Below are 24,784 nucleotides of genomic sequence, written 5' to 3'. Positions count from 1 at the left end.
GTTTTGTTTTCTGCATCCCGAATTTTTCTATCCCTTTTACGACTGAAGACGTCTCTTCTTGGCTAAGCTCTTAAAAAATAATGCAGTTACTAGACCTTAATCAGAATGATGATACAGTAGAAGATAAGCACACATTGTGTAGATGTCTCTGAAGGGTCAATATGGGACAGTTAATGCTAAATTCCTATGTGTTTGCTAAGTCTGCAAGATGGCATCACCACAGTAATATTATAATAATAATAATAATAACAATAGTAATAATAATAATTTGTGTTTGGTGGTACTCTGCATTTTGCTATTGCTACATTAAATTAAAGCCGTGTAGAGATCACAGGAAACCACAGTAGATCACATGTGGCTTGAAATTTACCCAGAGAGAGTAAGTCTTTGAGATAAACAGACAAATGCTAATGTTACTGTCCTAGTCTTTGTTTTTTTAAACCTCGTATCTATCAGCTCGAAAACAGTGAGTTTGAAAAGAGATAAAGCGTGATAGTGTTGAGTTTTAGTGAGTTTTAATGAGTAGTGTGTAAAAATGATCTTGAAGTTTATATAAGTTTATTTAAACATGCATATAGAATTATATGCGTGAATAAAAGCAGAAGTATTTTCTTCCTTCTCTCATCACAGGTATCTTTCAAAGAGCACAAAAAAGTACATTAAACTGAGCAACAAGAGTAAAATTGGTCTCCTTTAAATTCTGTTCCATGCCAAATTAGAGTAATTGACATTTTAGCATAGTCTAGGTCAGGGTTTCTGAACCGCTGGTCCGTGACCCACAAGTGGGCCATGAAACACCCTCTGGTGTTCCTCAGGCCAGTCCTGAGGGGGTGCCAGTGGTCTGTACTGTGGCTGCAATGGCACTTTGTCATAAAAATAAAAAAAAAATTATAAAAATAAAATAAAAATAAATAAGAATTGACTTAACAGTAAAAAAGATCTATAAAATGTTTTCGAAGGGTAAACGACATTAATATGAGGCCCACAAAAAAAAAGCACAAAAGCTCTGTCAATTTTTTGTCTATTGACTCATCCCCCAATGTTCCAGCTTTCCACTCACAACAGAAAAGAAATTCCACTTAATTTGCTACCATTCTGTTCATATTTTATGCTCACTGATAAACGTCACATATTGCAGGAGTCGACACATTGTGTTAAAAATTTCCCAAAAAAGAAGTTTTTAAGCAAAAAAGCTACATTTTGTGACAGACATATAGGCCTTGTGGTGTTAAAGGTTGAGAGAACCCCTGTTCTAGGCTATTATCCGTCGTATATTGTGGTAACCTTTTGGTGTGATGAGACTAAGTGTAATCCAGCTGAGTTCAATTAAAGTCATATTAGTCTTTGAATATGAAAAAATTGTGACACTTTACTGAAGGGCAGCATTTGTAAGGCTACAAGACACCTACATAATCCTTTCATAACAACTGGCATAAACTTACATAAATGTTTATAAAGGCTAATTCCAACAATCATCATTTACATTTACAGCATTTAGCAAGCGCTCTTATCCAGAGCGACGTACAAAAAGTGCTTTGTCTATCTAGAGAAAGTATCTTTGCTAGTTACCAATAGGTTAGAGAGAGGCCATGTAACCTCAGCCAATGTTATGACAACTTATCTTAGTTATCATGAAAGGCTTATGCAGCATTATAAATGCTGCAGTAAGTACCAACACATCTGTCTTGCTTGTGGAAATATTTGTTTGTGTCTCATGAATATTATAAATTACCCTTGTCAGTTTTTTTACATATACTGAAATTTAGCTACGTGATGAATTGATGCAGTTTTAAGCATAGATTTAGATCTCAGGGTTGAACTTTCTAATGGTAGAAATGAATAAACTAAGATAATAGGCTTGCGTCCTATTAGCTGCTTGTTACTATGCAATTAATGCAAATACTGTATACAGGTTGTTGTTTATAGGCTCGTGCAATTGGTCTAAATCTGTCCTTTATATGATACATGCAGTTTAGTGTTCTATAAGTATTGGTGACTTATTATATACAAAAAGCATATTGTTATTCGTCACAAGAATATACCATCTTATTAGGCTCCAGTTCAGTTGCACCCAGAAAGATGTGCTGACACACCTTGTATTCCTCCAGTGTGGGGTCTGTCTCTGTTACTTGCAGCCTATGGGCAGAATTAGGACTGTCTGGCTCAGCTCTTTCAGTTTACAGCTGGGATCAGTTTCTAATGCACACCAGAGCCTTAGGATAACAATGTGCAGACAGGCAGTGCTGGCTGTCCATAAGTTTGAGTACCACAGAATTCCATATTGTAATTACACTGCTACATACTGTGGTTGTTATGCCTTGTAAAATATTAAAAACATATTGATGAATGCTTGACGTGACCTCCTAAAAACTGGCCTCGACCAGCGTTATTTACATTTGTTGGATCACGTGAATGCCCTCATTCATCACAGCACCCACAGAAACCCTCGTCTGGAATGTCTGAGCTTAGTCACAGCTCACAGCACACACAACATCATTTTGGTTTGTTTGAGGGCTGATTTGAATATTGTAGCCTTTTACTGTGTCAGTATTGCAGAGGCCAGTATTGTGATGATTAACGGATGATTGACTGTAGTACAGATGGCAGTTCACAGATGGAAAATGTAAATTATATAAATTTGACATAATTTATATGTCAAAACTAATGTTATTAAGGAGGTAGTTTCTGGTGATTACGGTCTGAACTATTCATTTAATAATGCTAATGTTGCTCTCAATGAGGGAAAGCACAGTGAATAGTCACCTATTAGTGTGACTCAAATGACATCAGTCTTGAGATGCAAGCCTCTGTTCATTCTTGGTGGGTTTGTGGGTTTATGTAACAAAAGGGGTTTTAATTCATATTTACATCACCATTTTCCAACCTCTCTTTCTCACTTAGAATTAAACAGGCTGTTTTACTGTCACTTTAAAACTGATATGTAAATCACCTCTGTTCTGATTGGCTGCCCTGTATTTAGAAAGCAGTCCAGGCTGAAACGCTCTTTGACTGATGTTGGCTGAATGAGCAGATATATGTAAAAGTGCTGTTTTTTGTCAGATTACAAAAATAGTTAATTCAATATGGGCTGTTTTTGAGCTTGGCTGTCATATATGAACTGAATGGTACATTTTGAAAATTTAACTGTTTACATCCTACATCAATTTTTTTTTTCATGGTATGGAGCGTTATTCTTTCTCCCAGGCCACATGTGTCAGGGTCCAGTCCTCGTGGGCCAAAACACTGCAGACTTTAACTCGCTGCCTCATTAAACACACCTGATTCAACTCATTTACTAATTAGCAAGGCCTTCATGAACTGAATTCAGAGCGTTAGATGAGGGATAAACGCTAATATCTGCAGCCCTTTGGCCCGGAAGGTCCCCAGTTTGACCTGCCTGACCCAAGCTGTAATTCTAATTTTCCAAATGTTCAGTCGTGTTTCTTGTAACGTCGGTCCAGCTGTGCGTGGTGTTTTGAGAAAAGGTTTGGTTTGCTGTTCCTTGATTATTGTTTAGTTTCTTTTCAGCAAATTGTTTTGCAGAATGTTCTCTCACTTCTGCTCGTCTTTATCTTCACTCGAAGACTGAAAGCATGGCATTAGTTTGACAGATGGGGAGAAAGTGAAAAGGAGAGATCTCGAGTAGAGGGAAGTGAATAGAGCTGTGACAGTAATTGTACAGCAAGTAAAACGCAGCAGACCGAAGAAGACAAAAGGAAGTGCTGGCTTCTCTTTGTCTAATGCAGTGACAGTCTGTGCAAGGATTTCCTCTGTGGCTGTATTTTGCCCATGGCTGCTCATCAGTCTCATTAGCCTAGTTTATAGCCTTTCTGCACTGGGGAGTGACAGCAGTACAGCATCGGCCCGGCTTTCTGTTCGTGTTGACTTTAGGCCCAGAAGTGTTGCCCTGTGCGTTGAACGTCTTATGCTTATGCTGTAACATGGTAAACAATTCAGTGCTCTAGGTTTCACTCTCGATTCAGTCAACTTGTACATACTGAAGTGGCTCAGATGGTCAGACGCGCCCTAAAACATACAGCTAAGGAGTTTTATTCAGGAACATATGTGACGTTGTGCTGCTAGAAACAATAGAAACAAAATTAACCTAAGGTGTGACCCATTTCCTAAGCATTTTACATACAGTGTAACAGTGTAATGAATATCAGGCTATGTTGTGTCTTTTCTCTCACTGTTAATTTTTCCTTTAGAGCACGATTGAAGCCATGGTTACATCATTTTTGTTCGATATATTTAACATTTGAAAATTCGTGCTTTGGTGTGAATAGAAATATAGAAATTCAGAGGTGCCAAACTAAGCTATAACAATTCAATAACCATAGCACTGCTTTGGTTAGCATTGTGATACTACCAAATAAAATAAAACTGGCTATGTGCGGTGAAATTTTCATGCACTTGAGTTGAGTAATGTAAAGTGGAACTCGTCTGCAACAGTGGTAACTTTGTGAAACAAGTTTCATGAAACAGACAGTCAGGATGATATGTGATCATAATCACAACAACAAAATTTCTAACTGTATTCACTGGATCAGTGGACAAAAAATAAGTAAATGGCTGCTTGTGCCAGCATTTATTCTTCTTTGTACCAGATTACATTTTCTCCTTTCTTTGCAGTCCTAATTTGACACAGAGCTCAGATTCCTTTGGGAATCAAAGCATGAAAATTATTACAGACGGAGAGACAGAGATGCACTCCTCGATAAAACTTCTGCTTTCGGGACAGAATGAGAGAGTCATCAATTAATGTCCATAATGGCTATTTTCAAATTAAGTATGCACAGCTTAACATACGCAGAGCAGGTTAAAAAGGTCAAGTGATATATGGTAAAGAGACATATATGGATAAAAGAAGACAGATATAAAAAGCCTGTAAAAATGCTACAAATATGTAAATTATACTTTGCAGATGACTTTATTGGGAACATATCAAAAGTATGATCTTCTGATTTGCGTACCGAGTGGAATAACTGATTGTGTGCAGCTTTGTTTCTTTTTTTTAAAAAATTGCTTTGTGAAACTGTCAAGTTGCAAAGAAATCATGTTCCACGCAGCTCACAACTTGCAGCTAGTTGCTTGAAAGTTTCACCACTAAAGCCATCCTAAATGTTGTGCTGGATATCATTCTGAATTTATCAGTAGCCATGCTTTGACCTTAGTACTGATTCCTGAATGTATAATTTTTCGATACTGTCTTTTACATTACAAGCCAAAAGTGCGTGTTGTTTAAACCAGAAGTGTGTGTGTCGTGGGTGTATTTACTGACAGCATAATCAAGAATCACCAGCTGTAATCACATACAAACGGAATTTAATTTAGACAGCCAATCAGATTTTTGGAACAGGCATGCTTATTGGCTCACAGATGTGAAGACCAACTGTTAAGGTATTGAACTTCACTGTTAATAGACATGAAAATTTTCGATACTCAGTAGTAATGAACTAATTGAATAGTATTCATAGTATTGTTACATATCAATAGAAATATTAATATTTGAGCTGAAAAGTGTTTAATCATTCACGGTTCTGTAAGACAGTGAGTTCATAAGAGTAGTTGTGCTGCTTGGTGTATTTTGGGATGACATCTTTTGAAATCCTTTTTGTGTTTGGTTTCACAAAACTGCACTGTTTCCCATCTGTTTAGTGTTGTGCTGTTTGATTGAATTCAGTTCATTTTAAGCTGCATGTGAAGGTGTGCCTGAGAGCCAGAGTTGTGCGTGCATCATGATCCTTACTGCCCTTCCACTGCTAGATGGTAATTAGCTGCTCTTAACCTCCTGCTGGGCAAAAAGCGAGAAGCTCTGGCTGACATTGAAACTCCTCCAGTCTGCTTGGAGCTGTATACAGTAAAAAGCACTGAGATCCAGATTGACTTTCATGATGTCTTTGGCTTCTTTTCCGTTAAACACTTTGGGCATTCAACTGAATGAAGGTGCACAGCATTCCTCCTTCTATTCCTCTTCCTCTATTACCGTCTCCTCCTCCGCATCTACACTAACAGGGCAAGATAGTACAGAAAAAGAAAACTGAGAATGATTTTTCGAAACGTAAGCTCTCTGCGTCCTTCATGTGTCTGGTGTTGGTTTGAATGATGCTGAAATCTTGCAGGTTAAAGATTTCCTACTAAGAAAAGACTCCTCTGCAGTTCAGATGGAAATGTATCATTCAACACTTGGCAGGTAAACTGTGCAGAGGAATGACTAACCAATTCAGATATGTCCAAAAATGTCAGATTATTCTTTAAACGTGGAGAGTCTCACGCATGAATCGAGATGCACCAGTTGTTAGAGTAGGACTAACTGACTCTGCTGGGTCGTATGCCTTTTGATCTGGTTCGATTTTGAGCAAAAGAAATGCTTTTTCAAATTTCATGGCTGTCAAAGGCCACGTTTACACAGCAGGTAAAAGTGGCCCAAATCCGATCTTCTTCCTCATGTGTGACTCAGGTATGTCATCTGTGTGTCAGTGTGAACAGCAAAAAACATTCAATCTGACATTTTCAATTCCGATTTCAGACGCTTTCATATGTGGTACTGAAATCCGATACGCATCCGATATGCAGCGATGCAACTCAGTCAGAGCAGCCAGATCGCGATTAATGACATTCGTCATCATTTCGCGCTGCTGAGACCTCATAAACATTGAGGCTGATGTTTCTGTACTAAAAAATTATAAGAGACTCATTGCAACCGCTCAGTGTTCGAAGCGGTTTTGAAAGAAATGTCCGAACGCGGCCAGAGGAGAACGAGGCTGCAGCTTCAGAGAACAGTTAAAAGTCTGAAAGCCAAGTTTAAAGAATCCAAGGATGCGAACCAAAGAAGTGACCGTGGCCAAATAACATGCCTTTTTTTTTTTACTGCGAGCTTGAACACATTCTGGGTGATGAGCCCAGCTGTCAGCCATCGGAACTTCATGATGGCTCCTGTGATGCTGGCAAAGATAAAACTGAAAGTTCTGGTAGCAACTGGTGTTTGTTGGCAGTTGTGATTGTTCACCTCTGGATGAGCCATTTGAAGCAACGTGAAGCATTTTTCTTTTGCGCATGTGGGTCAGTTTAGAAGCTGATCTGTTCACACTAATGTTGCATACATGTCACATTCAGATAATGTGTACAGCCAAACAAAAAATCAGATTTGGTGAGAAAATCAGATTTGGGCCACTCTTTACCTGCTGGGTGAACGTAGCCAAAAGCACCTGTTTTTTTTTGTCTTCAGAATTGATTGTAGGCTTAATATCTGTTGGTAATCATTGATGGTGAATGCCATCTTCCTTTTTCGTCTTTCTTTGCTAGGAACTGCTGTTACTGATGCACTTCCCACGCAGTCTCTGGCTACAGGTTGGGCTCTGACAGCAGAGGTGGAAGAAAAGGGACAGAGCGAGCGAGAGAGAGAGAGAGGGAGAGAGCGAGCATTAGAGATAAAGAAAGAATGAAGCATGCATTGATCATGTTGGACATGTAAAGAAAGGCTACCCATATACTCAATTTACTTTAATCTCCATTTAACACCTACATTCCCTTCTCCCCCGCCTCGCTCTCTCACTCTCTCTATATAACCAGCCCACATGCTGCGTTCCAGTCACACGCCTGCGTAGAGAGCTTATAAAAACCTTCTCGTTCTACCTCGGCGTCAATGACGTTTTGTTGTCCCAGTATAAAACATACGGCTGTGAAAAATAAAACTAATATTACAGACATGGTTAATGGAGTGGATAAAGCGACATAACCAGTAGCATCTGTAGAGTTTATGGTGCTGTAGGATTTTATCGGTGGTCATGATGTTATATAGAAGATTTGTGGCTCCACTGTGAAAGTAGTTAGATGGTTATGGAGAAACTGTTCATTTGATTTTGGTTGTTTATTGGTTGCCTGTGGAATGAACATTTGCTTATTATATTTAATCTCCCATGGTACTTTGCTACTTTGTGTTTCGATTCCAAGATCAGTGCATGGGCAAGGAATGGTCAGTGTTGTCCAGTTGAAGTTTTTGCTAACAGTAATTAAAGTCTAATGTAATTTGATTGGAGTTCATGAACATTTGACGTATTTCTACTCCGCCGGGTCCTTGGTGGTCGGTGGTGCACTTGAAATTGCTACAGTCTGAAAGAAAAACCTCAAAATACATGTTTCTGAGTTCACTGTCAGTGTCTGAATGAAAAATGAAACAGTGGGGAGAAAAGAGCGAAGAGAAGACCAGACGCACTGTCATATAGTCTTGCTCAATTTTCCAGCCCTCTAAAGAAATGTTAGAGCAAAAATTGTGACACTTTTATTTCAAAACCCTTCAAAGTTTGATTTCTACATCTCCCGGTTGGTGGCATGGCTATATTGGCACTGAATGGGCATGACCATCCCCCTTCGCCTTCCACAAGTCATTTAGTAAGTTGCAGCTTCAGTAAGGATCTACCTATTTTGTGGAATTATTAAGTGTTTTAGTCAGAGTCAGTCAATATGGCAACATGTACTGAAAGAAAAGTACAGTGGCCTGCCGAGTCACGTCACAACAACATTTGCGTAGCAAACAATAGCTGAGAACGCAACAGCATTAAGGGAGAACGCGAAGGCAAATACATTACCAGAAATGAAGCATTTAAAAAATGCTGCATTTGTAGAAAAAATAAAAACAGCACTGAAACATTAGTAAGTCATATCAAAGCAAACGAAAGCTGAGAACACAACAGTGTTAAGGGTGAATGCACAACATAACAGCATTAACTAAAATGAAAAACATTAATTGCTGCATTTGAGGGTCACTCACACCGGAAATGCTGCTGACCACTAGGAGTCGATGCTTTTCATGTGTAGGACATGTACGTGTTTGAAGATCAGTTAGCTGTGGAATCTTCAGTAAAGTCTAAAGTTTGTCTCATAATGTTTCAGTGCTGAGTTTTTATCTTTTCTACAAATGCAGTGTTTTTTAAATGCTTTGTTTCTTTTAATGTATTTGTGTTTTCTCTTTTATATTTGCATACTCACTTTTTTTATTTGCTTTCTCTCTTTTTGTATTTGCATTCTGAATTTAGTATTTGCGTTTGCTTTGTGTTTTTGTTTGCGTTCTCCTTTAATGCCGTTGTGTTCTCAGTTTCAGTTTGCATCACTAATGTTGTTTTGATATGACTCAGGGGACACCATAGAAAAGCCGTCCTTCATCACACACTAAGTAACAGTTAAAAAGCTGCCGCTATAGGTAACCCGAACTGCGTCGAAACGTACCATTTCCACAAGATGTACTTAGAAACGTGCATGCGTTCAAAACATTTCACACCAGAAAATCTCAAGAAGTATTGCAAGTTTAAACTTTTTGAACCAGCATTACATCCAAACTGAAACTCCAAGGATGCTCAAAGCAACACTGCCTTGAGGATTAATAAACCTTTCAAAATGAGTATGCGATTGTACTGGAGTGTTATTGTACAGTTCATAAATCTGCTGAGAATGCTTTATCTGCATGTAGTTGCTATAAAGCATTACCGTACATTCACTGAGAAGCACCAGTAATGATTATGTTTCACCACCTGCTCATATAAAACTAATGCCGCCTGTATAGTTCTTCAGTGCTGCCTCTTCTGGACCTTTGGAAGGTACTAGTTATGGCACATTTTCACTACACCAGAACTTCTAAAGGACACTGTATTTATCCACACAATAAGATACACTGCCTTTTGAATTTAAATTAGCAAATACTTAAGAACATTTGATTGGGTAATTACTGCAGTGATTAATATGTTTCAGCTGGCAGCAATTATTTTAACCCTAGCTGAGGCAGGGAGTGGCTCGGAAGTATATCGGAAGACGTATCTCGTGGTCGTGGAAAAGATGTTACTGTGTTTCAGAAGGGTCAGGTTATTGGCCTGCATCAAGCAAAAAATATGATTGCTGATATCACTGGACTTGGGTTAAGAACTGTCCAGCACTTCATTAAAACCTAGAAGGTTGGTGGTAAACGGTCAATTTTGCAGAAGAAATGACCGTGATTGGAGATCGCATAAACGCTCAGTGAAGTCGTATCGTAAAAAAATTGACAGTAGAACTCATGGCTATGTTTAATATGAAAGTAAGAGCATTTCCACATGCACAATGCAGCGTGAACTCACAAGATTGGGACTCAGCAGCTGTGTGGCCACTTGTTAGTGAGGCTAATTGGAGGGAAAAAAGTCTTCATTTTGCTAGGGAGCATGAAGATTAGAGGAGCAATGCGAAAAGGTCATGTCATCTGATGAGTCTAGATTTATCCTATTCCAGAGCGATAGGAGCGTCAGGGTAAGAAGGGAAGCGCATGAAGCGATGCACCCGTCATGCATATTGCCTGCTGTACAAGCCTCTGGGGTCAGTGTTAGGACCTGGGGTTGCTTCAGTTGGTCAGATGTAGGCTCAGCAACATTATGTGGCAATAAAATGAAGTCAACGGACTACCTGAGTGTTCTGAATGACCAGGTTATTCCATCAGTGGATATTGTTCTTCCCTGATGACACACACATATTCCAGGATGACAACGTCAAGATTCGCTGGGCTCAATTGTGAAAGACTGGTTCACATTTTCACACATGAGTCCTGACTTTAACCCCATTGAAAGTCTTTGGAATGTGCTGGAGAAGACTTTACAGAGTGGTCTGACTCTCCCATCGTCACTACTAGATCTCGGCCAGAAATGAATGCGACCCTGAACGGAAATAAATGTTGTGACGTTGCATATCGCTGTTGCCGGAACAAAACCTCGTATCTCCAAAATGGTAACTTTACAGGAGAAGGAAAAACGTACTTTACTTTTAATGTAAGTCAATAGAACCAGAATTTTTTCCAAGTAATTTTGGGTCAGTTCTTTTGGTTCATTCATCATGAAATTTACACACAATGAAAAGCCAAAAAAATACTTTCAGATAATGCCAAAACCTGAAAAATGACAAAAATGGAGATACAAGGTTTCGTTGGCATGCCATGGCGAATGCTGCTATAATCAAAGGCAATCAAAGGTGGCCCAACTAAATATTAGGCCTTTTTTTGGCCAGGCAGTGTAGTTGGTGAGCTCAGAGTACATTCTTTGTTGTAATGTTCTGTGTTTGAGGATTATAATTAAATACAGCTACAAATTACAGCAAACTTGCTTTGCATGCTTGTGTGCAACTTTTGAGTGTTTGGTTACATAACAGAATTGTACCCAACAGTGTCCAGGCCAACTTGGAACGTGATTGCGTTTGTAATTACAGAGTGGAGTGCAGAGCTGTAATTCCAAACATGTTTTGTTTAGCTGTGTTCCCCTTGCAGTCGTGTAGAACAATTTCCAAAATACAACTCAAGTCTCACTATTTGAGCATGTTGAATGAGACACGCCAGGTCTGTGTCTTTGTTTCTTGACTGGCTGTTTGTCTTGGCGTGTGATTTTGGGGAAGATATCTCATGGCCCTGACTGCTAGCTTACTCAGCACAGCTTGTACGGAGGAGCCCAGACCGGGGCAGACTTCAAAGGCATTTCCAAAAGTTTCCTCTCTCTAACAGCTGTGCCTCCTTCTGCCTTGAAGCAGAACACGAACGTCTTCCTACAGCGACGTAACACTTGTTTTCATCTCCCTAACAGACATTGCCAATGGCTCCAGCTCTACAGGATACAGACCTCCCCCGAGGACGAAAGAGATCACGATTAATGGGCAGACCGTGAAGCTCAAGTACTGTTTCACCTGCAAAATCTTCAGACCGCCGCGTGCCTCTCACTGCAGCCTTTGTGATAACTGTGTGGGTGAGTTGGTATCTTGGTGTACTTGCTACGTGTGATGCTGAGTAATGCAGGTCTTGGATGGGCATGTGCAAAAACTATATTTAGGAACCCTCACATTTTACACGTCAGTATGAGGCTACAGGTGTTAGATTTACTCCTATAAATTGCCTTCCTGTCTCCATGTCACTTTTGGTCTCAGAGGAAGTGGAGTTTACTCCTTTTTTGGGCTTTCTTCCTTCCTCACTCAACAGTTTCCTTTTCAGATTTCTCCATTACTCTATTATTATTATCATTATTATCATTATTATTATTATTATTATTATTATAATTACTATTGTTGTTGTTGTTGTTCTTGTTGTTGTTGTTGTTGTTGTTGACAGGCATCGTTTGTTTGTATGGATGTAAATCTACGACCATACAATTATTTGATTTGTTCATGATTTTTTTGGGAAATGATTCAAAGCCGAATCAAATTTTCCCACAATTTGATTATTCTGTTATTTTTTTGTTTTGAAAAGTACTCAGAATACACAAATCAAACTGGAAGACCTAGTAGTGAAATACAGACGATAATAAAAACAATACAGCATTTTAACATTTATTAAAATGTTAAAATAATAAAAATTTTAAAAATGAGCATGTACTTATTGAATATTGCTGTAATTGATTATAATCACTTTTAACATTACGTGCGTCAGTGCAGTTGAATCAGTACATTTAAATCGTTAAGCATCAGAACGTCTCTAATTACACCCCTGATTTGAATTACTGTGTCTGCTCAGCAGTCCAAGGCCCTGTATTCACTCATTCAGCTCAGATCTTTTTCACTTCGTCTTTTTTTTCCAGTTCATCTTCAGATTTGAACACTGATTTAGTCAATGTCCTTGTTACTTATATGAACTGTTTGTGATTCCACAGTTGGCGTGCCAGTTAGCTCTTGTAAGTCTTAGAAAGAAAACATAGCCTGATTTCTTAAATCACTTTTCAATATTAAATCTGAGAGAACACATTTAACCACTCAAAAAATCTCAGGAACAGTATCTAATTTTTCAATAGAATGAAGTTGAATACTGTTAACTGGAACATTCATACTGTACTGTGGCATGAGCACCTTAAGAACATATATATTGTACTGATGTACATTTAATTACTAATGTAATTTATTTTTCTTCTCATAATCTTCAGGAAATTCAGATGATCAGATGATCCAGTTGAAAATTTGGGAATCTTTCAGATATTTTATAGGTGTGGCTGTGTTGAGTAAAAGTTGAGGGACGTTACTAACTTGTACGTTTTTCATAGCCTATAAAGGCTCTTATGAACATCTAAGGAGATGTTAAATGGATTCATACATTTAATGCAACAATGATAACATTTTCGGGCTCCCGAGTGGTGCAACCGTCTAAGCGCTGGCCCTGTCATCAGGAGATCGCGGGTTCGATCCCTGGTGATGCTACAGCCATCTGTGGCCGGGAGTCCAAGAGAGCAGAATTGGCCTCGCTCTCTCTGGGTGGGTAGGATGCTAGTCAGCGCAGACTTTGTTAGCCTACGTGGCAGATCTGGTGGTTGGTGCTTTCCTCCGAGCATGTTCAGCTTCCAGTGACGTTGCGTGAGCAGCAGTTCGAAGAGATGCCGTGGCACTTCGCAGGACTCGGAAGAAGCCTGTGTTAGCCTTCGCCCTCCTAGCGCTGGTGGTATTGTGTGATTGGGGGAGTCCTAACCAGTGGGTGGAATTGGAAATGACTAAATTGGGGAGAAAATTGGGGAAAAATAAAAAAAATCCATTGTATTCTAACAATTATATTTCATGGTAAAGTGTAATTATCATGGGCTGGTACAGGACAAAAAATTGGTGCTGGAGATTTTATTAATGTTTCAAGTTATTTATGTGAAACAAAGCACACAGGTTGTTGAGAAGGACACTTTACCTGTGTTGTCTTGCACTTTTTACTTTACATACATATTTGTATATGTAATATCAGTGGGACGCAAGTGGCACCCGAATTGTGCAATCACCCATTTAGTGAATGCATTTTCTGGCTGCAATAAATGAGGAAAAAAACTGAAACAGCCATTTCCCAGACATGGATTCAAGTCTAGTCTTGAACTAAATTGTGACAATCCTTTTTAGTCCATGCTTAGGCTTAATATGGGTGTGGGAAACTGACCCTTCATCTGACTTACTTTAACATTGAATCTTTTGATCTCTGCAGAGCGATTTGACCATCACTGTCCCTGGGTGGGCAACTGCGTTGGAAAGAGAAACTACCGGTTCTTCTACATGTTCATCCTGTCGCTATCCTTCCTGACCATCTTCATCTTTGCCTTCGTCATCACACACGTAATCATGCGTAAGTGGACAGGGCCATCTCCAGTCCAGTGCTGGAGTGCTCCTCCCTCCTGTTGTGTCTGTCCCGTCAGCGGGGCAAACTGTGATGTGGGCGTAATGAGTTCGGCCTGGCCAGAGTCCATCTCTCTGTGTGAACAGCCAGGGATGGTCTGTTCTGTTTTTCGGAAGAGAGGATGACAGTGTAGACTCTAAATGCAGGGCGGGTTTTGCAGTTGCCGTTGGACTTTGCGACTGATTACAATGATTGTGTGGTTTTCTCACAATTACAGATGATTGGTGTTTCAAATCCTTGATAACTGGCTGAACAGGCTGTGCTGGGATTTTGCAGAATGAATTTTAATTCTTTATACTGCTAGTACATCTACAGTTAGTACTACTACTCCTACTGCTTGTATTACTACTACTACTTACTGCTAGTACTTCTACTGCTATCACTGCTTAGGGTGGTCTCACGGGGCCAGACAACATGTCTAAGGACAACATGGTAAACATTTGGTGCTGAATTGTGGCAAAATCCACAGTACCCCAGGGTAAACACCTAAAATCTGCCCTCAAATTTTTCTAGTCCATGTTTTCCAATGTGTTTTTTTTTTAAGCGTCCGTTGTATAATTGATAAGGCAAGCAACACAAGCTAGCTAGTCAAATACTGTCTAGCTTACAGGGCTCATGTAATGTGTTCTCTACACAAGTGACAGACATCAGCATGATTAATTGGGGGTTGTTTTCAGCCATGTTAGCTTAGGCCAGCGACAGGCTAGTCAGTCAGTCAGTCAGTGTTGAAAGCGCACCGTCACACCCCTATTTTGAGCTCTGCCATCACAAGGCATCGGGTTGGTTTAGAAATTTCACACTCAGTTTGTTCCCTCCCCAGTAAGTGTATCATCCCACCCACATTTGGTCCAGATTTCTCATGGTTGTTCCCAGACATTCACGTTACGAGTCAAACGTCCTCACGGGACAACTTTAGCCCACAGTCCACAGCCCTGATGTAGGCAATATTATACTTCTGTGCTGAGACTACAATGTAAACTATATTATCTCAAATGTACACTGTATTGCAAAAAAATTGTAAAACAGTTTAAGCACAATTGTGTCTGTGCTAGATTACAGCAGGGTGAACTTCTGCCTTGTCATGGCTGGTACATGTAAGTTTGATGCCCATGCTGTTTCTCAGTAGCACAGTGATTATTGTATAGCTAGAATCTAGTTTACTTAGTTAGATAGACAAATGTAAAATTTAGCATCCCTTTCATTTAATCGTCCAAGAGTCTAGCTTTTCCCTAACAGCAGTAAATCAACTGAACACAGACACCAGTGTCTGCTGTGTATTTGCATTTTCACTTTCACCGTGCTGTTGAGCTTCACTCCCTGTTTACTGTTTCTTGATGGTAATCTCAGGTAAGATAACCCGTCAAAACCTCACTAGGTTGATTCTGAGGTTGCTTCTGAAAGCATGTCGGGGTCATAAAAAAAGATGAGAGCAGAAATGGAAATCAGTAAGGCCAAAGTGATGCAATAGAGCAGAGGTCACTAATAGGCGGGCCGCGGTCTGAGTCTGGACCCAGACGCTGTCCTGTGTGGACCTGAGCCTATAACTGATAAACTATGGAGAAATATTTAATTTCGATGGGGTGGTCCTATTTTAATCGGTGTAACTTTTCAAGCCTTTACGGTAGCTTTAGCGGCCCGGGAGGCTCACAGACCAACCGCATGCGTTGTAAATATCATACATGACTCTTCAGCCAATCAGACCAGTGCATTACGATGAGCACTGAGACTTGAGTGAGTGACGAGGGAGGGACGAGGCGAGGCACAGCAGTCAGAGAAGAAAGTGAGTCAGAGTGAAGTTATTTCACATGGCGTGCTCTAAAACGAGAAAACTGACAATAAATGTTGTTGAATATGACTGAATTGTACTTTATTTGATTTGACATTCAGTTGTTGACTGTATAAGATGTTGATATACCTACTAGGCTACTTCAGTAAACAGTATATGGCACTGAATCATGATGCAAGTTAGACATTATGATGTTCTGGACCTTTGCTTGAGGACATTTTCTCTAACTGGACCTTATTGAGTTTTAATTAAAGCCCCGTGCAATATAGCAAGCCTCTCCGAATTAGCTTCCATTCCTTTCTTATTCCATCAATTGTGACTTGATGCGGACTGCATCAGGCATCAGCCGTCGACTGTGTTAGAGCTTCACAGAGGGCACTAATAAGCACCCGCAGTACCTTTGATAGGCACACAAAGAGACTGCTCTGTAGCCTGGCTTATTTGCGTATTTGTTTGTTTCATTGCTCTGCACTGCACTCAAAGGCTGTTGCTCCACAAATAAAGCTTGTCTGATTAGCTTGAGCTTTGTTAGGCTGAAATAGCGATGACATCTCTGGTGGCCCTGCTTTTGGGACGATTTTACCACTTGCTCACTCGCTGCCTGCTTTACAACTAGCTTACAGCAGAGAGGCAGAGGGCTGATGGAGGATCAGGTGATTAGGCCCTACTGTAATATCTCCCACGCTGTGCTTTCTGGCACTGTGCCACTGTAGAACACCTGTGCCCTGACTTTCAACATCTGAATCATAGCTTATTAGAGCAGGTCTCATCCCTCTCTGGCTGCCCTTGTTGTCCCAGGGTACTTGGCCCCTGTGAATGGTGTTCCATTCAGTTTAATCTCTCTGCGTAGGGAGAAACTGAGGTTGTGGGCGTAGCGGAAAAGAAAAAATATTTTGAATGGGCTTAATGTGCATTCTGAAGAATGGACTCGAACCTAACCTGAACCTTGTCTTGTCTTCACAGAATCCCATAAAAAAGGCTTCCTCACCGCACTCAAAGACAGTCCTGCCAGATATCCTTTTTGGCCATAATGATCCTGTATTTAGATTTACTGGCTGTTGTAGTAGTGAGTGTGACAGCCCCTTCACCTCTGTAGTGCACATTTTGTATTTGTCATGTCTGTTTAAGGAGTTACACGAAGTTTAACCCTTCAGAATCAGTTGTTGGCATTGATAACTGGGGATGGGAATCTCATGATTTGATCCGATTTTGATTCCAGGTGCCAAGATGCAGTTGTTAAATGACTCTGTATGCATCTTTGTTTCTGATTGATCATTTTTTTCCTAAATTTGTCTCTAACAGGTAGCATTTGCTATGTTTTCGTGCCTTTTATTTCATATACACAAAATGTTGACCAGTTTGTCACTGCAAACGTGTGCATGAGCGATGTCCTGCACTTTTTCATCCTCCAAGCCTGGAGGTGCCAAAGTGTCCTACTCAATAATGTCTTTACCTTAAGGTAAAGTCAGAAAATATAGAAACATCTGTTTATGACATTTTTCAAGAATTGATTCAGAATTTTACGAAAGAGAATTGCATCTTAGAATCGACTGTTTTTCCCACCCGTCTTGATAACAAAAGCATATTGTAATGTGTGTGTGCATATTTTTCAATCACATATCGGTGAAAAAAGCAAATACGTTCTGTCAAAATTGCAGATTCAAAACTTTCATTCGGTACCACATTGTGTTCAAAGTAGACCCTCTTAAACCGTTAAAGGGATTCCACAGGTTTTTCAAAATTGCTGCATAATTCAGTGGTTGAGATATAAATAAAGTATTTCAGAGTGGTCTGATGTGAAATGGTTCATTGCAGAATAAACTTGGCAGCTCTTTACAGATTTCTTTACAGTGGTGGGGATAGGAACCAGGGGTTGCATGTCTACAGTGCAAATATAGCCATTTCATTTATTATACAAGACAGTCAGTGAATCTTTACATTTTCCGGTGTTTTATATGTACTTTAGATAATAGCAAAATAGTGGTAAATCCAGAAAAGTACATTTTCTTTGAGAACTACTTGCAAGGTTACTGCCTTAGAAGCCCAGCATGGATCTCCCTGACCTGCATGTGTGATAAAAATATGCCCAATCAGGTCAAAAGCATATCTCAAAACTATCGTAAAACAGGGATCACACAGCACATTCATAAGCATTTACTTTCTGTGATGTAGCTTCTTGAGGATTAAACGGTTTGAATGTCTGGTTCCTGTCACTGGCACCACTGTGAACAGTTCTGACTCTGTAAGTAACATCCAACCACTCTGGATGAGCTTATTTACATCGCTTACATCAATTTTGAAAAATTGGTGGATTTCCTCTTTAAGCAAGCTTAAGAACCTTGCAGTAGATGGTTCTTTAAGAATCTCAACACAAACCACTCAATTGTGAGGTTCTTTACGGAACCATAAGTGTTTTTTCAGTGGCATCCCTCCAGCGAACCCTTTCTGACACTTATTTTTGAGAGTGTATTTGAACAGCCCACCATGCCAGCAGCAGAGCTGGTCTCACCTCAGCTGTCTCCCTCTCTCCCTCTCCCTGGCCGTCTAACTTCATCTATCTCTCTGAATCTCTGTGCCAGCCTGCTGTCTCTGCAGAGTCATGCCCCATGTGTGGTTTAGGCAGCACGCAAGGTGCTGCTCCCCAACCCTCTTTTTTTTATCAGCAGTGGGAAAATGTTATCAGTTTAAGGATTAGATGTGAGTGTTTGCCAGATATCTTTCCTCTGTATAATTCCTGTCATGCTGAGGATGAAAACATTCTGCCACTGGTGTTGGTTGGAGAGCTATTTTCATCTGTTTCCATGGCTTAACAGCTGCATGAAACTAACAGAGAAAGAAGAGTGTTGCCATTATGCAACACTGCTTGTCAGATTTCACCAAAGACCCTTTCCAAAGTGGTGGTGCTGTAGGTCAGGATAATCTGACAGGTGGGGCATTTAAAATGGCCTGCATAAGGGCTGTGTGTGTCTGCAGTAAATGCCACAGCTGAGACAGATAAGGGCTCCATGCTGAGGGAAGAAACCATCGTCACCGAGCAGATAACATAACCAGCGCTGCAGTCGGCATTCAGAAGAAAGCAGGTCATAACGATAACATCTCTTCAGTCTCTTCTTTTATGATTGATTGAATAATGGTCAGGTCAAGTCCTTGAGATTCAAAACTGTAGAGAAGTCCTAAGTGTCACTTAAAGTATTCCTTTATTGAGCACACTGCATTCACTTAAGTCGCTTAGTCGCTTAGTCGTTTTGATTATGTAGTATTAGAATTTTGAGTGTAGTTTGTCTTTTATCGTTCTCAGAGTTCAGTCAGCGGTTTCCTGCGGGTTGACTGTCTGACAAAGAAAATAAAATGCATCTATTTCAAGGAGTAAACAGTCATAAAAGACAAAGTTTTGTAGGAATCTGAATAATAAGTAATTATATTCATTTTGGCCAAATAGGAGATTACACAGAGTAAAGGCAAAGTGCTGACAAGGTAGTAAGACTTGAATTCAGTATATGTACCATTGGGTCATGCAGTACTGTGCAAAAGTCAGAACTGCCCTTTATTTATTTAATTTCCAGTGAAGTACATGTTATTCATTTTTCAGTAGATATTTCTAAGGAGATTAGATATAAGATAATCCACTTGCATAAGGAAGAAGGACGTCAAAGGAAAATAGGGGGGAAAAAAGGGAGTTTCCAAAATTGGAGTTCAAAAAAAGTGAGAAAATGGGACTGTGCAAACTGCAACCAACTTCTTAGACTGAACTTTGGAGGTGTGGAGAAATATTCTTGCAGATTTCTTTGAAAAACTGAAAGCAAGTATCTTGAAAAGAATGGAAGCTGTAATGAAAATTAAAGAGTGGACACACTGAATGCTGGAAAATGTGATGTTTAGACATTGAGACTTTTCAGTTTAACATGTATTTTCTGTATTTTTTTTTTATATGTTGGAGAATTTAGTCACTCTCTAAGGGTGTACATACAAGTACTCTGCTGTTACCCTCAAAGTCAAGCAGAACCTTTTAGTTAGTAAGTTCTTGTCCCTTGTCATATTAAGCACAGTTTGTCATTTTCTGTCATCTTCCATCACAATTTAATAACTTTTGCCCTGCCTCTCAAACATCTACTGACTTTAGGTTACTCCACCAGCAGTCGGGGAGAATAGTATTAACCAGTAATATCATGTTGAGCCTCCCCTGCCCACCAACACCACCTGTCATCAACAGAAAACTCTCAGGTGTCAGGGAGAGGATGGACAATAGAATTACCAATTAATGCAGACTTTTAAAATAAAGATTCCAATAAAGATTCTTTGGAGAAATGCCATAGAACAGGGATTGGGAACTGCAGGGCTGATGGGCTGGATTCCTGCACAGATTTTCCTGCTCAAGCGCACCTGATTCAACTCATCATTTAATTGCCAGGTTTAGTTGGTGAGTTAGAGCAGAGAAATCAGCAAACTTTGCTGGACTCTTGCCCTCAGTTCCCCAACCCTACAGTAGAAGAACCACTTCTGTTTACCTAAAGAAGGTTTCAGTGGATGGGTGAGATGTGCAAGTGTGAAGAACCTTTTAAAGTTTAGTGTTTTGTTGATTTCCTAAGTGAAACTATTTCATCACATCCTTTACAGAGAACACACTGAATATACACACAAAACACACTAAATAGTGTTTTGTTGCGCATTTTAATGCACAATTTAGGTATTTTTAACACAGAAAAAAATGAAACACAACATATAAAATGTGCCATAACTTTTACACAGGCCACATTTATGCTTTATTTTTTTCTAATATGTTAAATTAAGCAAATAAACCGTTAATGTGCATCAACATTACAGAGGATGTAATAACTTTTTTCACTTAAAAAATCAACAAAACATGATTTGACTGGGGGGCCCAAACTTTGCATTGGACTGTATAATGTAGAGGTTCTATACCCATTAAAGCTTTATCCTAAAATTTCCAAGCCAAGAAACATCCAAGCAAGAGATGTTTGATTTTAAGAGTATAGGAAGGAGGTATAACCTGTATTATTTGTTTGAGGGAGGTTTAATTATGGATGTCGCTTATGAGACATTATAATAACAGAGGTAGTGGTTTGTCTTTTTGCATATCCTTGTGTTGTAGTTTTCAAAATGATGTTACAGTTTGTCAGCACTAGTGGACGAGGAGCTCCCTGTGATCTTCTGGCCCTGCTGGTAGCACGTTAAGTGTGGTGCAAAGTGGCGTGAAATCCGCCTCTGGCAGCTTCACAGGTCGATGTGTTAGTCATGGGATTATCAGCCTGTGCACACATGTCCATTCTGTCCTCCTAATGCGCGTATGTGTGCACAGCTATCATACTGTGATAATTAGGGCATAGTGCAGATTTGTGAGGTTAAGCAGCAGTTTGCCTCCTGTGTTGTGATGTGTCCTTTCCTTGACACTTGTTTACTGTGCTGGAGGTCGTGGTGTGTTTTTTCTCTGTTTGGTCAATTGTAGGACTCTCTGGTTTCCACACCTACCTGATTGGATCCAATCAGACCACAAATGAAGATGTAAGTAACATTTGCCTGTTGTATGCTCTTGGTGTTGTGTGCTTTTATTGTAATCTGCAGGAAAACAACCCAAAAAGAAGAATAGTTATCACACAGATGAACGATGAATGCATCTGAATTTCATGTGTCCCTTTGAATGGCACTGTATGTTTTATTGTTTTTTACACACACACACACACACACACACACACACACACACACACACACACAGACAGACACACAGGGTGATTCAAAAAGATTCATCCGATTTCAAAATGATTTATTTCACTTGTACATCATTACAGAACAATGCAGTGAATTGCAAATGGTTTAAGTGAGCATAAAGTTAATAGGTTTTTATGTAATTTTAAATGTGCTCAATATGGCCTCGTCCAGCTGTACGGACAACATCAACGCCATAGTCAAATTCATCCCATACTTGATTTTCATCCAAAACACAAGGTCACCCTGTGCTCTTTCCTTTACATAAATAACCTTTTTCTTGGAACTGTTGGTATCAACGCCGAACGCTCTGAGCTGTTGCAGGTTCACTGCCGACGAAAATTATATTGCACAGTTATGACGGATTCACTCTTATTGAAGTGAAAACGCTTTCTGCTCAGGGGTCGCATCTCCTCACAGACTGAAGGGTGCGTGTCTTGCAGCGACAGTCAGAAACTCTGTGACCCCCTCTTTCAATTGGATTGTTATTGGTTCCTCGGCGCCGCACGGTTGTAAAAATATGGCACTTTGAAATAGGATGAATCTGTTTGAATCAACCTGTATGTGTGTGTGTGTGTGTGTGTGTGTGTGTGTGTGTATTATGTGTAGTGTTACTGTTGGTTTTTTGTTGTTACTTCTGTTTGTTATATTGTCTTTGTTCTCTGTTTTTTTTTTTTTCTACATCATTTGAACACAGCAGCTGCCTTTATTATTGTGTGAAAAGTTCATGATGATTGGGCCAATAGAAATTCTCCAAAATCACTTAGTTTAAAATCTCTTTACGTTACAAAAGTTACAAAACAGAATGTATTTGTTTTCTCCTGTAACGTAATATTTTGGATGTTTTCTTTGGACAACAATGATATATATATATATATATATTATATATATGTATACGTAGTAGTAGGTATATATATATATATATATATATATATATATATATATATATATATATATATATATATATATATATAGATAGATAGAGATATATATATATATAATAAATATATATAGATAGAGATAGATAGATAGATAGATAGATAGATAGATACAAAAAGTTAAGTGTTTGATCATCTAAACATTTTGCTGTTGTAAAACTTCTAAAAAGATGCAGTGTGGAATATACAGAGACATAATAATCTTAAAATCTCACACTGTTTAATTTTAAACTATCATGCTTTCAGTGTTCTGTCTTTCTCATTGCTATCTTTTCCTTCTCAAATGAGTTGAATTTGTGTCTTCTCCCTAGATAAAAGGATCATGGTCGTCAAAAAGAGGGAAAGAAAACTACAATCCTTACAGCTACGGAAACATATTCACAAACTGCTGTGCAGCCCTCTGCAGTCCTCTTCCGCCCAGGTGAGTTACAAGTGTTCAAAAGCAGCTGCTGTGGTTCCTCTGGGGAGGAATTAATGTAATTTTTATTTTTGGCCATTTCAGTAACAAATTAAGTGATGTGCAGTGCAAATTTTCCCAAAATTCTTAGTAGTCTTCTTGGTTTTCTCAGTGATGGCTGCTTCTCTGAATATAAAACATGCAACTAATTATTTGTGCCTCATCAGTGAGATTTTGTAGATACTAGTAATTCTACAGGATGGCAGTGTAGGCTGTTATTATTGGCCAGTGGATGAATTGAATGATCAGATTTTAATGTCCTTGTTCCTCCGCTAAAGCTGTGCAAGCTATTTATTGAGTTTTTGTTTAAGAAATAACTACAAAATCAGATTTTCCAGCAGCCCCAAACCCCCTCTTTCTCCTTTCCATTCCGCATAGCAAATGACTCCCTTTCATCATTCCTTTTAATGAGAAACCTCCCATATCTGGCTGCTTATCTCATTTGTTGAGAAATGAGTTGACTTGCCATTTTCTCCTCTTAACATTGTCAGCAAACTAAACAAGGCCAGTCTTGCTCATCTAGATTCAGAGTGACTGACAGAACCATTTTCTCAGCTGTTTCAGTTTACGTTTGTGTGCAAAGGTTATTTTTTGTCCTGTCGTATGCTTAATGCTTGTGAATCACTCTTTGATAGTGGATTTAAACTGAAGCTATTATTAACAGAAATATTATATCTCTGTGGTGAGCTGTAGAAGGGGGGCTGCTGAATGAACGATTTCAGTCAATGCCTCAAATGACCACTTCAGTATTCTGATATGGGAGATAGAACGAGGATGCCCACTTTAACTTCCACTTGGTGCTCACAGTCTAAACGTACGTGCCTCTGCTCATGTCTCCATCACAGGCGCTGCTGAGGGCTTTTCTTTTTTATGCACACTCGTTCATAGATAGTCCCTATCACTTGTTATCTCCACTCCAGCACACCACTTCTCTTTTCCTAACAGCGTAAGTTCTTGAAGAGTGAGCGGCTGAGCTGTCACACATCAGTTAAAGGTCATTAACAGCTTAAGAGATAGTCCACAGAACGTGGGGTGAAGATGAATGGCTGGAAAGCTTTTTAAGTGCAAACTAATAGACCTTTCTGTACTCTGTGTACAGAAGAATGTACTCTGCAGTTGGGCTGCATGGTATATCATTTGTTGCTTCTTATCGTGATTTTTGGCCTTTGCGATACTCAGAGTGCAGTAATAAGAAAATGTTATAAAAGAAAATGTTATAAAGTGTGGGCTGTAAGAATTCTGACCAATCATAAATGCTCCATGTAAGTTTTTGTGGGTCCATTTTATGTCTCAAAACTATTTTTTGACAAAGTATTTATCAAAATAAGTGCTTAACCTTTAGAGAAGGTTATTTCCCCACCTCAAATCAGATTCTGTATGAGCTGTTTATTTTGAAATGTATAGCATTTTCTGTCCCCCTGTTACCAGTTTTTAGGGAGATGTATAAATGGCATTTAAAAGGCTGTAAACTGAATTCATTATTTTCAAGCACGAAATTAAGTTACCCTTTTATTAATCCCACAACAGGGAAATTCACCTCCGCATTTAACCCATGTGTGCAGTGAAACACCCACATACGCGCTAGTGAACACACACTAGGGGACAGTGAGCACCCTTGCCCAGAGCGGTGGGCAGCCCTATCCGCAGCGCCCGTGGAGCAGTTGGAGGTTAGGTGCCTTGCTCAAGGGCACTTCAGTCATGACCTGTCAGCTCACGGGATCGAACCAGTGACCTTCCGGTCGCAAGACTGGTTCCCT

The 24,784-nt window shown here is 39.5% G+C and overlaps 1 protein-coding gene across 3 annotated transcripts in view; it reads left to right on the top strand.

Moving 5' to 3' along the window:
* The window catches only part of LOC118823362 (probable palmitoyltransferase ZDHHC14), a 69,724-nt gene that overhangs the window by 26,271 nt on the left and 18,669 nt on the right, over positions 1–24,784 (top strand). For all 3 annotated transcript variants that reach the window (XM_036592908.1, XM_036592909.1, XM_036592907.1), the window contains exons 4-8: positions 11,586–11,744; positions 13,937–14,074; positions 16,875–16,923; positions 21,329–21,431; positions 22,882–22,991. In XM_036592908.1, the coding sequence (XP_036448801.1) occupies positions 11,586–11,744; positions 13,937–14,074; positions 16,875–16,923; positions 21,329–21,431; positions 22,882–22,991 (559 nt within the window). The remainder of the gene's footprint in view (positions 1–11,585; positions 11,745–13,936; positions 14,075–16,874; positions 16,924–21,328; positions 21,432–22,881; positions 22,992–24,784) is intronic.

The sequence above is a fragment of the Colossoma macropomum genome, unplaced genomic scaffold (assembly GCF_904425465.1).
Source record: "Colossoma macropomum unplaced genomic scaffold, Colossoma_macropomum, whole genome shotgun sequence".
Classification (NCBI taxonomy): Eukaryota; Metazoa; Chordata; class Actinopteri; order Characiformes; family Serrasalmidae; genus Colossoma; species Colossoma macropomum.
Note: the sequence above shows the minus strand (reverse complement) of the source record. Positions and strands in the feature narration are given on the sequence as shown.